Here is a 13,820-nt window from a genome sequence, read left to right as displayed (position 1 = left end):
TCTGTGTCTTCATTCTCCTCTCCTCTCTCCCTAGTCTTCCTGGGTCTCTGTGTCTTCATTCTCCTCTCCTCTCTCCCTAGTCTTCATTCTCCTCTCTCCCTAGTCTTCCTGGGTCTCTGTCTTCATTCTCCTCTCCTCTCCCTAGTCTTCCTGGGTCTCTGTCTTCATTCTCCTCTCTCCCTAGTCTTCCTGGGTCTCTGTGTCTTCATTCTCCTCTCCTCTCTCCCTAGTCTTCATTCTCCTCTCTCCCTAGTCTTCCTGGGTCTCTGTCTTCATTCTCCTCTCCTCTCCTCTCTCCCTAGTCTTCCTGGGTCTCTGTCTTCATTCTCCTCTCTCCCTAGTCTTCCTGGGTCTCTGTGTCTTCATTCTCCTCTCTCCCTCGTCTTCCTGGGTCTCTGTGTCTTCATTCTCCTCTCCTCTCTCCCTAGTCTTCCTGGGTCTCTGTGTCTTCATTCTCCTCTCCTCTCTCCCTAGTCTTCATTCTCCTCTCTCCCTAGTCTTCCTGGGTCTCTGTCTTCATTCTCCTCTCTCCCTAGTCTTCCTGGGTCTCTGTGTCTTCATTCTCCTCTCCTCTCTCCCTAGTCTTCATTCTCCTCTCTCCCTAGTCTTCCTGGGTCTCTGTGTCTTCATTCTCCTCTCCTCTCTCCCTAGTCTTCCTGGGTCTCTGTGTCTTCATTCTCCTCTCTCCCTCGTCTTCCTGTGTCTCTGTGTCTTCATTCTCCTCTCACCTTAGTCTTCCTGGGTCTCTGTGTCTTCATTCTCCTCTCCTCTCTCCCTCGTCTTCCTGTGTCTCTGTGTCTTCATTCTCCTCTCCTCTCTCCCTAGTCTTCCTGGGTCTCTGTGTCTTCATTCTCCTCTCCTCTCTCCCTAGTCTTCCTGGGTCTCTGTGTCTTCATTCTCCTCTCCTCTCTCCCTAGTCTTCCTGGGTCTCTGTGTCTTCATTCTCCTCTCTCCCTAGTCTTCCTGGGTCTCTGTGTCTTCATTCTCCTCTCCTCTCTCCCTAGTCTTCATTCTCCTCTCTCCCTAGTCTTCCTGGGTCTCTGTCTTCATTCTCCTCTCCTCTCCCTAGTCTTCCTGGGTCTCTGTCTTCATTCTCCTCTCTCCCTAGTCTTCCTGGGTCTCTGTGTCTTCATTCTCCTCTCTCCCTCGTCTTCCTGGGTCTCTGTGTCTTCATTCTCCTCTCCTCTCTCCCTAGTCTTCCTGGGTCTCTGTGTCTTCATTCTCCTCTCCTCTCTCCCTAGTCTTCATTCTCCTCTCTCCCTAGTCTTCCTGGGTCTCTGTCTTCATTCTCCTCTCTCCCTAGTCTTCCTGGGTCTCTGTGTCTTCATTCTCCTCTCCTCTCTCCCTAGTCTTCATTCTCCTCTCTCCCTAGTCTTCCTGGGTCTCTGTCTTCATTCTCCTCTCTCCCTAGTCTTCCTGGGTCTCTGTGTCTTCATTCTCCTCTCCTCTCTCCCTAGTCTTCCTGGGTCTCTGTGTCTTCATTCTCCTCTCTCCCTCGTCTTCCTGTGTCTCTGTGTCTTCATTCTCCTCTCACCTTAGTCTTCCTGGGTCTCTGTGTCTTCATTCTCCTCTCCTCTCTCCCTCGTCTTCCTGTGTCTCTGTGTCTTCATTCTCCTCTCCTCTCTCCCTAGTCTTCCTGGGTCTCTGTGTCTTCATTCTCCTCTCCTCTCTCCCTAGTCTTCCTGGGTCTCTGTGTCTTCATTCTCCTCTCTCCCTCGTCTTCCTGGGTCTCTGTGTCTTCATTCTCCTCTCCTCTCTCCCTAGTCTTCCTGGGTCTCTGTGTCTTCATTCTCCTCTCCTCTCTCCCTAGTCTTCATTCTCCTCTCTCCCTAGTCTTCCTGGGTCTCTGTCTTCATTCTCCTCTCTCCCTAGTCTTCCTGGGTCTCTGTGTCTTCATTCTCCTCTCCTCTCTCCCTAGTCTTCATTCTCCTCTCTCCCTAGTCTTCCTGGGTCTCTGTCTTCATTCTCCTCTCCTCTCCCTAGTCTTCCTGGGTCTCTGTCTTCATTCTCCTCTCTCCCTAGTCTTCCTGGGTCTCTGTGTCTTCATTCTCCTCTCTCCCTCGTCTTCCTGGGTCTCTGTGTCTTCATTCTCCTCTCCTCTCTCCCTAGTCTTCCTGGGTCTCTGTGTCTTCATTCTCCTCTCCTCTCTCCCTAGTCTTCATTCTCCTCTCTCCCTAGTCTTCCTGGGTCTCTGTCTTCATTCTCCTCTCTCCCTAGTCTTCCTGGGTCTCTGTGTCTTCATTCTCCTCTCCTCTCTCCCTAGTCTTCATTCTCCTCTCTCCCTAGTCTTCCTGGGTCTCTGTCTTCATTCTCCTCTCTCCCTAGTCTTCCTGGGTCTCTGTGTCTTCATTCTCCTCTCCTCTCTCCCTCGTCTTCCTGGGTCTCTGTGTCTTCATTCTCCTCTCCTCTCTCCCTCGTCTTCCTGGGTCTCTGTGTCTTCATTCTCCTCTCCTCTCTCCCTCGTCTTCCTGGGTCTCTGTGTCTTCATTCTCCTCTCTCCCTCGTCTTCCTGGGTCTCTGTCTTCATTCTCCTCTCCTCTCTCCCTAGTCTTCCTGGGTCTCTGTCTTCATTCTCCTCTCCTCTCCTCTCTCCCTAGTCTTCCTGGGTCTCTGTGTCTTCATTCTCCTCTGTCCCTAGTCTTCCTGGGTCTCTGTGTCTTCATTCTCCTCTCCTCTCTCCCTAGTCTTCCTGGGTCTCTGTGTCTTCATTCTCCTCTCCTCTCTCCCTCGTCTTCCTGGGTCTCTGTGTCTTCATTCTCCTCTCCTCTCTCCCTAGTCTTCCTGGGTCTCTGTGTCTTCATTCTCCTCTCCTCTCTCCCTAGTCTTCCTGGGTCTCTGTGTCTTCATTCTCCTCTGTCCCTAGTCTTCCTGGGTCTCTGTGTCTTCATTCTCCTCTCCTCTCTCCCTAGTCTTCCTGGGTCTCTGTGTCTTCATTCTCCTCTCCTCTCTCCCTAGTCTTCCTGGGTCTCTGTGTCTTCATTCTCCTCTCTCCCTCGTCTTCCTGTGTCTCTGTGTCTTCATTCTCCTCTCCTCTCTCCCTAGTCTTCCTGGGTCTCTGTGTCTTCATTCTCCTCTCTCCCTCGTCTTCCTGGGTCTCTGTGTCTTCATTCTCCTCTCCTCTCTCCCTAGTCTTCCTGGGTCTCTGTGTCTTCATTCTCCTCTCCTCTCTCCCTAGTCTTCATTCTCCTCTCTCCCTAGTCTTCCTGGGTCTCTGTCTTCATTCTCTTCTCCTCTCCCTAGTCTTCCTGGGTCTCTGTCTTCATTCTCCTCTCTCCCTAGTCTTCCTGGGTCTCTGTGTCTTCATTCTCCTCTCCTCTCTCCCTAGTCTTCATTCTCCTCTCTCCCTAGTCTTCCTGGGTCTCTGTCTTCATTCTCCTCTCCTCTCCCTAGTCTTCCTGGGTCTCTGTCTTCATTCTCCTCTCTCCCTAGTCTTCCTGGGTCTCTGTGTCTTCATTCTCCTCTCTCCCTCGTCTTCCTGGGTCTCTGTGTCTTCATTCTCCTCTCCTCTCTCCCTAGTCTTCCTGGGTCTCTGTGTCTTCATTCTCCTCTCCTCTCTCCCTAGTCTTCATTCTCCTCTCTCCCTAGTCTTCCTGGGTCTCTGTCTTCATTCTCCTCTCTCCCTAGTCTTCCTGGGTCTCTGTGTCTTCATTCTCCTCTCCTCTCTCCCTAGTCTTCATTCTCCTCTCTCCCTAGTCTTCCTGGGTCTCTGTGTCTTCATTCTCCTCTCCTCTCTCCCTAGTCTTCCTGGGTCTCTGTGTCTTCATTCTCCTCTCTCCCTCGTCTTCCTGTGTCTCTGTGTCTTCATTCTCCTCTCACCTTAGTCTTCCTGGGTCTCTGTGTCTTCATTCTCCTCTCCTCTCTCCCTCGTCTTCCTGTGTCTCTGTGTCTTCATTCTCCTCTCCTCTCTCCCTAGTATTCCTGGGTCTCTGTGTCTTCATTCTCCTCTCCTCTCTCCCTAGTCTTCCTGGGTCTCTGTGTCTTCATTCTCCTCTCCTCTCTCCCTAGTCTTCCTGGGTCTCTGTGTCTTCATTCTCCTCTCTCCCTAGTCTTCCTGGGTCTCTGTGTCTTCATTCTCCTCTCCTCTCTCCCTAGTCTTCATTCTCCTCTCTCCCTAGTCTTCCTGGGTCTCTGTCTTCATTCTCCTCTCCTCTCCCTAGTCTTCCTGGGTCTCTGTCTTCATTCTCCTCTCTCCCTAGTCTTCCTGGGTCTCTGTGTCTTCATTCTCCTCTCTCCCTCGTCTTCCTGGGTCTCTGTGTCTTCATTCTCCTCTCCTCTCTCCCTAGTCTTCCTGGGTCTCTGTGTCTTCATTCTCCTCTCCTCTCTCCCTAGTCTTCATTCTCCTCTCTCCCTAGTCTTCCTGGGTCTCTGTCTTCATTCTCCTCTCTCCCTAGTCTTCCTGGGTCTCTGTGTCTTCATTCTCCTCTCCTCTCTCCCTAGTCTTCATTCTCCTCTCTCCCTAGTCTTCCTGGGTCTCTGTCTTCATTCTCCTCTCCTCTCCCTAGTCTTCCTGGGTCTCTGTCTTCATTCTCCTCTCTCCCTAGTCTTCCTGGGTCTCTGTGTCTTCATTCTCCTCTCTCCCTCGTCTTCCTGGGTCTCTGTGTCTTCATTCTCCTCTCCTCTCTCCCTAGTCTTCCTGGGTCTCTGTGTCTTCATTCTCCTCTCCTCTCTCCCTAGTCTTCATTCTCCTCTCTCCCTAGTCTTCCTGGGTCTCTGTCTTCATTCTCCTCTCTCCCTAGTCTTCCTGGGTCTCTGTGTCTTCATTCTCCTCTCCTCTCTCCCTAGTCTTCATTCTCCTCTCTCCCTAGTCTTCCTGGGTCTCTGTCTTCATTCTCCTCTCTCCCTAGTCTTCCTGGGTCTCTGTGTCTTCATTCTCCTCTCCTCTCTCCCTAGTCTTCCTGGGTCTCTGTGTCTTCATTCTCCTCTCTCCCTCGTCTTCCTGTGTCTCTGTGTCTTCATTCTCCTCTCACCTTAGTCTTCCTGGGTCTCTGTGTCTTCATTCTCCTCTCCTCTCTCCCTCGTCTTCCTGTGTCTCTGTGTCTTCATTCTCCTCTCCTCTCTCCCTAGTCTTCCTGGGTCTCTGTGTCTTCATTCTCCTCTCCTCTCTCCCTAGTCTTCCTGGGTCTCTGTGTCTTCATTCTCCTCTCCTCTCTCCCTAGTCTTCCTGGGTCTCTGTGTCTTCATTCTCCTCTCTCCCTCGTCTTCCTGTGTCTCTGTGTCTTCATTCTCCTCTCCTCTCTCCCTAGTCTTCCTGGGTCTCTGTGTCTTCATTCTCCTCTCCTCTCTCCCTAGTCTTCCTGGGTCTCTGTGTCTTCATTCTCCTCTCCTCTCTCCCTCGTCTTCCTGGGTCTCTGTGTCTTCATTCTCCTCTCCTCTCTCCCTAGTCTTCCTGGGTCTCTGTGTCTTCATTCTCCTCTCCTCTCTCCCTAGTCTTCCTGGGTCTCTGTGTCTTCATTCTCCTCTCTCCCTCGTCTTCCTGTGTCTCTGTGTCTTCATTCTCCTCTCTCCCTCGTCTTCCTGTGTCTCTGTGTCTTCATTCTCCTCTCCTCTCTCCCTAGTCTTCCTGGGTCTCTGTGTCTTCATTCTCCTCTCTCCCTAGTCTTCCTGGGTCTCTGTGTCTTCATTCTCCTCTCCTCTCTCCCTAGTCTTCCTGGGTCTCTGTGTCTTCATTCTCCTCTCTCCCTAGTCTTCCTGGGTCTCTGTGTCTTCATTCTCCTCTCCTCTCTCCCTAGTCTTCCTGGGTCTCTGTGTCTTCATTCTCCTCTCTCCCTAGTCTTCCTGGGTCTCTGTGTCTTCATTCTCCTCCTCACTGGGTTAATTGAAGCTGCTGAGACCGTCATCATTTGTTTTTAATTCAGAATTTTCAGGGGGTGTTGCATCACCCTCAGCACCCCTACTTCCTGCTGCTATGCCTGTCATACTTCTAGATGAACTAAAGACTAGATGCAGGGGTGGGTAACTCCAGTCCCGAGGGCCTGATTGCTGTCGCAGTTCTGCCCCAGCAGCCAGCTAACACACCTGACTCCAATAATCACCAGGTCATGATCTTCAGTTTAGAAAACAGTTTGATTAATCAGCTGTTTTCTAGGGATGGAGAAAAAGTGTGTCACCAATCAGGCCCCGAGGACTGGAGTTGCCACACCCCTGATGTAGAGTCTGCAAAACCTGAGAACCACCACATATCCGCTGCTGAAGTGGCCCTAGTGGAGTCTGGGTAAACTCCAAATCACCAAGCATCCAACAGAGAGAACGTTGAATGGTCTCGGACGTAACCTTGGTTCAGCATCTTTGAATGATTTTGAAGTTTTGAGGAACTTACATTTTTTTGCAGTGAGGGCATTTTGCGAGCGTGTTAAATCGGAGCTCCATCCACTGCAGAGGAAAAGACAAGCGGCTGTTAGAGAGGACAGAGAATACACACATCTCTCTCTCTCTCTCACACACACACACACACAGATACACATATTATTCAGTTCTACTCTACAGTCAACTAACGACTACTGTCACTGATTTCAACCACCATCAATCACACCACCATCTCTCTTTTTGTTGTCCGTGATGCTGGTGTAGGTTGTCCCTGTTAGGGATCTGTCGTACACAAAACATGTTGGACGTTAGTTTATAGGCTAATTCATTTCATGTTGCTCATCAATTTGAGTTGATTAAGGGGTTAGTTGAAGGTTGTGGTGGAAACCCCCAGCTCATAGAGACCTGGTCTGCGGAGGTGCTGTTGTCATGGAGAGCCAGATCAGAAGGGGGCGTGGCAGAGTCCTCGTTACCCTAGACACCAAGACGCATAACGGACAACGACCTTAACAACACGCCAGGGTACTGCTACTGTAGGTAGGCTGTGTCCCAAATGGCACCCTATGGGGTCTAGTCTAAAGTAGTGCACTATATAGGGAATAGGGTTCCATAGGGCTCTGGTCTAAAGTAGTGCACTATATAGGGAATAGGGTGCAATTTGGGGTGCAACCTGAGGATCAATACATCACTTTATACTCCTTTTTGACTTTGGCCGGCGCTACCGGCACCTCCAATTTATGAGGAACTGCGTACAGTCTCCTTTATATATAAACAAAGTGGCCCGGATTCACACACACTGGCAAAAATAAATGGTTGAACAAAGTGGAGAGTAGCTGGGATCTGTATTGAATAGCAGTGGAGAGTAGCTGGGATCTGTATTGAATAGCAGTGGAGTAGCTGGGATCTGTATTGAATAGCAGTGGAGAGTAGCTGGGATCTGTATTGAATAGCAGTGGAGAGTAGCTGGGATCTGTATTGAACAGCAGTGGAGAGTAGCTGGGATCTGTATTGAACAGCAGTGGAGAGTAGCTGGGATCTGTATTGAACAGCAGTGGAGAGTAGCTGGGATCTGTATTGAATAGCAGTGGAGAGTAGCTGGGATCTGTATTGAATAGCAGTGGAGAGTAGCTGGGATCTGTATTGAATAGCAGTGGAGAGTAGCTGGGATCTGTATTGAATAGCAGTGGAGAGTAGCTGGTTATCTGTATTGAATAGCAGTGGAGAGTAGCTGGGATCTGTATTGAATAGCAGTGGAGAGTAGCTGGGATCTGTATTGAATAGCAGTGGAGAGTAGCTGGGATCTGTATTGAATAGCAGTGGAGAGTAGCTGGGATCTGTATTGAACAGCAGTGGAGAGTAGCTGGGATCTGTATTGAATAGCAGTGGAGAGTAGCTGGGATCTGTATTGAACAGCAGTGGAGAGTAGCTGGGATCTGTATTGAATAGCAGTGGAGAGTAGCTGGGATCTGTATTGAACAGCAGTGGAGAGTAGCTGGGATCTGTATTGAACAGCAGTGGAGAGTAGCTGGGATCTGTATTGAATAGCAGTGGAGAGTAGCTGGGATCTCTATTGAATAGCAGTGGAGAGTAGCTGGGATCTGTATTGAATAGCAGTGGAGAGTAGCTGGGCTCTCTATTGAATAGCAGTGGAGAGTAGCTGGGATCTGTATTGAATAGCAGTGGAGAGTAGCTGGGATCTGTATTGAATAGCAGTGGAGAGTAGCTGGGATCTGTATTGAACAGCAGTGGAGAGTAGCTGGGATCTGTATTGAACAGCAGTGGAGAGTAGCTGGGATCTGTATTGAATAGCAGTGGAGAGTAGCTGGGATCTGTATTGAATAGCAGTGGAGAGTAGCTGGGATCTGTATTGAATAGCAGTGGAGAGTGCTTTCATATCTTGACTCGGCTTTGTTCAAGCTTATTCCACACTAGTCTGTGAATCCAGTGTACGTACACACACACACACACACACACACACACACACACACACACACACACACACACACACACCAGTAGACTGTTGGAGATTGAGACATTTCAGCAGCAGGTATTCTCTCAAATAATGATAGGCTAACTAAAGAGCCCATTTCAAAATGTTGCTAGTTAAAGGTTTCGCTATAGAGCTAAGCATTAATGTCGTTAGTTAACGGTTTCGCTATAGAGCTAAGCATTAATGTCGCTAGTTAACGGTTTCGCTATAGAGCTAAACATTAATGTCGTTAGTTAACGGTTTCGCTATAGAGCTAAGCATTAATGTCGCTAGTTAACGGTTTCGCTATAGAGCTAAGCATTAATGTCGCTAGTTAACGGTTTCGCTATAGAGCTAAGCATTAATGTCGCTAGTTAACGGTTTCGCTATAGAGCTAAGCATTAATGTCGCTAGTTAACGGTTTCGCTATAGAGCTAAGCATTAATGTCGCTAGTTAACGGTTTCACTATAGAGCTAAGCATTAATGTTGCTAGGAAGCGGTTTCGCTATAGAGCTAAGCATTAATGTCGCTAGTTAACGGTTTCGCTATAGAGCTAAGCATTAATGTCGCTAGTTAACGGTTTCACTATAGAGCTAAGCATTAATGTTGCTAGTTAACGGTTTCGCTATAGAGCTCATCATTAAATGTTGCTAGTTAACGGTTTCGCTATAGAGCTAAGCATTAATGTTGCTAGTTAACGGTTTCGCTATAGAGCTAAGCATTAATGTTGCTAGTTAACGAGCTAAATGTCGCGGACTCATCGTCACCTTCCCACCGACGACGTTATGGGAAAGCTGGGATTCCCCTCTACTAAATCAGAAGGCTATGTAAAACAAATAATTTTAAGAATAGCCTAATTGACAAATAGCTTCCACGCGGAGCATAGATCTCCCAAGAGAAATGAATATTTGAGCCTTTATAAGGTTATAGATCAACATGTAGTAGCCTGCCTTATCCATGTTATCGCTGATTCACTGAATGAAGGAATCGCTCATTAAAACAAAGTATTTGGATGTAATGTTATAATATTTATTATCAGGGGTGGCCAACCCATCCTCCAGGAGAGCAGGCTTTTATTCCAGCCCTGCTCTAACACACCACACTGTAGCCTCAACATCAGCCCTGGTCTAATACACCAAACTGTAGCCTCAACATCAGCCCTGGTCTAATACACCACACTGTAGCCTCAACATCAGCCCTGGTCTAATACACCACACTGTAGCCTCAACATCAGCCCTGGTCTAATACACCACACTGTAGCCTCAACATCAGCCCTGGTCTAATACACCACACTGTAGCCTCAACATCAGCCCTGGTCTAATACACCACACTGTAGCCTCAACATCAGCCCTGGTCTAATACACCACACTGTAGCCTCAACATCAGCCCTGGTCTAATACACCACACTGTAGCCTCAACATCAGCCCTGGTCTAATACACCACACTGTAGCCTCATCATCAGCCCTGGTCTAACACACCACACTGTAGGCTCAACATCAGCCCTGGTCTAATACACCACACTGTAGCCTCAACATCAGCCCTGGTCTAATACACCACACTGTAGCCTCAACATCAGCCCTGGTCTAATACACCACACTGTAGCCTCATCATCAGCCCTGGTCTAACACACCACTGTAGCCTCATCATCAGCCCTGGTCTAATACACCACACTGTAGCCTCAACATCAGCCCTGGTCTAATACACCACACTGTAGGCTCAACATCAGCCCTGGTCTAATACACCACACTGTAGGCTCAACATCAGCCCTGGTCTAATACACCACACTGTAGCCTCATCATCAGCCCTGGTCTAACACACCACTGTAGCCTCATCATCAGCCCTGGTCTAATACACCACACTGTAGCCTCAACATCAGCCCTGGTCTAATACACCACACTGTAGCCTCATCATCAGCCCTGGTCTAATACACCACACTGTAGCCTCATCATCAGCCCTGGTCTAATACACCACACTGTAGCCTCATCATCAGCCCTGGTCTAATACACCACACTGTAGCCTCAACATCAGCCCTGGTCTAATACACCACACTGTAGCCTCATCATCAGCCCTGGTCTAATACACCACACTGTAGCCTCAACATCAGCCCTGGTCTAATACACCACACTGTAGCCTCAACATCAGCCCTGGTCTAATACACCACACTGTAGCCTCAACATCAGCCCTGGTCTAATACACCACACTGTAGCCTCAACATCAGCCCTGGTCTAATACACCACACTGTAGCCTCAACATCAGCCCTGGTCAACAGGACTTTGATAAGAGGACTCTGGTGTGTATCAGGGCTTGATGAAAAGCCTGCAAACCCAGTATCTCACCAGACTGAGGGTTGACCACGTGTTTTATACAGTAGCATTACAGTGTAGTTATTTTACTTTATGGGGGGTTACGTAGTAGGCCTACATGGGATCAGAGACCAGCAGACTTCTCCTGTCAATACCACATTTACCCTGACTTCTTCACGTAGGCAAAAAAAAGAAGAAGAGGCGCCAATTATTGGTCATGGAAATGTGGTTCAAAGTCACGATACAGTTGAAGTCGGAAGTTTACCTACACTTAGGTTGGAGTCATTAAAACTCATTTTTAATGAGTTTTGGCAAGTCGGTTAGGACATCTACTTTGTGCATGACACAAGTAATTCTTCCAACAATTATTTACAGAGGCCTACCTTCAAACTCAGTGCCTCTTTGCTTGACATCATGGGGAAATCAAAAGAAATCAGCCAAGACTTTTCAGCCAAGAAAATTGTAGACCTCCACAAGTCTGATTCATCCTTGGGAGCAATTTCCAAACTCCTGAAGGTACCACGTTCATCTGTACAAACAATAGTACACAAGTATAAACACCATGGGACCACGCAGCCGTCATACCGCTCAGGAAGGAGACGCGCTCTGTCTCCTAGAGATGAACATACTTTGGTGCGAAAAGTGCAAATCAATCCCAGAACAACAGCAAAGGACCTTGTGAAGATGCTGGAGGAAACAGGTACAAAAGTATCTATATCCACAGTAAAACAAGTCCTATATCGACATAACCTGGAAGGCCGCTCATCAAGGAAGAAGCAACTGCTCCAAAACCACCATTAAAAAGCCAGACTACGGTTTGCAACTGCACATGGGGACAAAGATCGCACTTTTTGGAGAAATGTCTTCTGGTCTGATGAAACAAAAATAGAACTGTTTGGCCATAATGACCGTCGTTATGTTTGGAGGAAAAAGGGGGTCGCTTGCAAGCCGAAGAACACCATCCCAACTGTGAAGCACGGGGGTGGCAGCATCATGTTGTGGGGGTGCTTTGCTGCAGGAGAGACTGGTGCACTTCACAAAATAGATGGCATCATGAGGCACGAAAATGATGTGGATATATTGAAGCAACATCTCAAGACATCAATCAGGAACTTAAAGCTTGGTTGCAAATGTGTCTTCCAAATGGACAATGACCCCAAGCATACTTCCAAAGTTGTGGCAAAATGGCTTAAGGACAAAAAAGTCAAGTTATTGGAGTGGCCATCACAAAGCCCTTACCTCAATCCCATAGAATTTGTGGGCAGAACTGAAAAAGCATGTGCGAGCAAGGAAGCTTGTGGAAGGCTATCCGAAACGTTTGACCCAGGTTAAACAATTTAAAGGCAATGCTACCAAATACTAATTGAGTGTATTTAAACTTCTGACCCACTGGGAATGTGATGAATGAAATAAAATATTAAATAAATCATTCTCTCTACGATTATTCTGACATTTCACATTCTTAAAATAAAGTGGTGATTCTACCTGACCTAAGACAGGGAATTTTTACTAGGACTAAATGTCAGGAATTGTGAAAAACTGAGTTTAAATGTATAAGGTGTATGTAAACTTCCGACTTCAACTGTAAGGTCATGGAAAAGTCATGAAATTCCATCAGTCAAAATGTGTATGAACCGTTAACAGTGAATAATCAGAGGTCTGTCTCTGTCATTTGGGAATTTCTGTGAATGGACCAACTTGGAAAAAAAGACATCCCAAGTCACTGAGAACCACACACACAGTCGTTGTCTTATTAGCCTGGTCCCAGATCTGTTTGTGCTGTCTTGCCAAACTCCTATGATCACTGTCGTTGGCAAGACTGCACAACACATGTATTAAGCGTCTCAGTGTAGGAGTGCTGTTTTGCCTTTTTCGATTATAAGGAATGGACAAGGGAGACCTGATCCTAGACCAGCACTACAACTCTGAGACACTTTATGAATACAGGCTAGTCTCTGATAGGCCAGAAGGTGCTAACTGCTGCTCAGAGGGCACACTGATTGGCCACATACGAGGAAGGCGTTTCCACAGTGGCCACAGACCACCCTCGTGCCCTCAGGCTGGACTGGCAGGGCTGGCTGGGCCGGCTGCTCCTCTGGAATCAACATCACAGGGCTCAGGTTGATGATGCGTCTGCTGTGGAGGGGGGGGGGGGGAGACACAGAGGGGGAGGGGTTACCATACAGTAGTGATGGATCACTTTGTTTACCCATGTTTCCCAGGTAAGTGGTACTATTGGTTACTGATGGTCAGTTGGTTATTGGATTCATGGTCTTGAATATTTCCGTATGCAAGAACATCCATCAGGCTGTTTTGAAAGGCTACCAGGATTTACCTACTGGACTCTGGACCAGCCAGGATTTACCTACTGGACTCTGGACCAGCCAGGATTTACCTACTGGACTCTAGACCAGCAAGGATTTACCTACTGGACTCTGGACCAGCAAGGATTTACCTACTGGACCCTGGACCGGCAAGGATTTACCTACTGGACTCTGGACCGGCAAGGATTTACCTACTGGACTCTGGACCGGCAAGGATTTACCTACTGGACTCTGGACCGGCAAGGATTTACCTACTGGACTCTGGACCGGCAAGGATTTACCTACTGGACTCTGGACCGGCAAGGATTTACCTACTGGACTCTGGACCAGCCAGGATTTACCTACTGGACTCTGGACCAGCCAGGATTTACCTACTGGACTCTGGACCAGCCAGGATTTACCTACTGGACTCTGGACCAGCCAGGATTTACCTACTGGACTCTGGACCAGCAAGGATTTACCTACTGGACTCTGGACCAGCCAGGATTTACCTACTGGACTCTGGACCAGCCAGGATTTACCTACTGGACTCTGGACCAGCCAGGATTTACCTACTGGACTCTGGACCAGCCAGGATTTACCTACTGGACTCTGGACCAGCCAGGATTTACCTACTGGACTCTGGACCAGCCAGGATTTACCTACTGGACTCTAGACCAGCAAGGATTTACCTACTGGACTCTAGACCAGCAAGGATTTACCTACTGGACTCTAGACCAGCAAGGATTTACCTACTGGACTCTAGACCAGCAAGGATTTACCTACTGGACTCTAGACCAGCAAGGATTTACCTACTGGACTCTAGACCAGCAAGGATTTACCTACTGGACTCTAGACCAGCAAGGATTTACCTACTGGACTCTAGACCAGCAAGGATTTACCTACTGGACTCTAGACCAGCAAGGATTTACCTACTGGAC

At 48.2% G+C, this 13,820-nt stretch overlaps 1 protein-coding gene across 1 annotated transcript in view; it reads right to left on the bottom strand.

Moving 5' to 3' along the window:
• Positions 1–13,820, bottom strand: part of pip4p2 (phosphatidylinositol-4,5-bisphosphate 4-phosphatase 2) — a 29,244-nt gene that overhangs the window by 4,215 nt on the left and 11,209 nt on the right. Inside the window, exons 4-5 of the mRNA XM_038986037.1 lie at positions 12,589–12,712; positions 6,317–6,369 (exon numbers count right to left, since the gene is read on the bottom strand). Coding sequence (XP_038841965.1) covers positions 6,317–6,369; positions 12,589–12,712 — 177 coding nt within the window. The remainder of the gene's footprint in view (positions 1–6,316; positions 6,370–12,588; positions 12,713–13,820) is intronic.

The sequence above is a fragment of the Salvelinus namaycush genome, unplaced genomic scaffold (assembly GCF_016432855.1).
Source record: "Salvelinus namaycush isolate Seneca unplaced genomic scaffold, SaNama_1.0 Scaffold402, whole genome shotgun sequence".
NCBI classification, from domain to species: Eukaryota; Metazoa; Chordata; class Actinopteri; order Salmoniformes; family Salmonidae; genus Salvelinus; species Salvelinus namaycush.
This window is presented reverse-complemented; position numbering and strand designations above follow the sequence as displayed.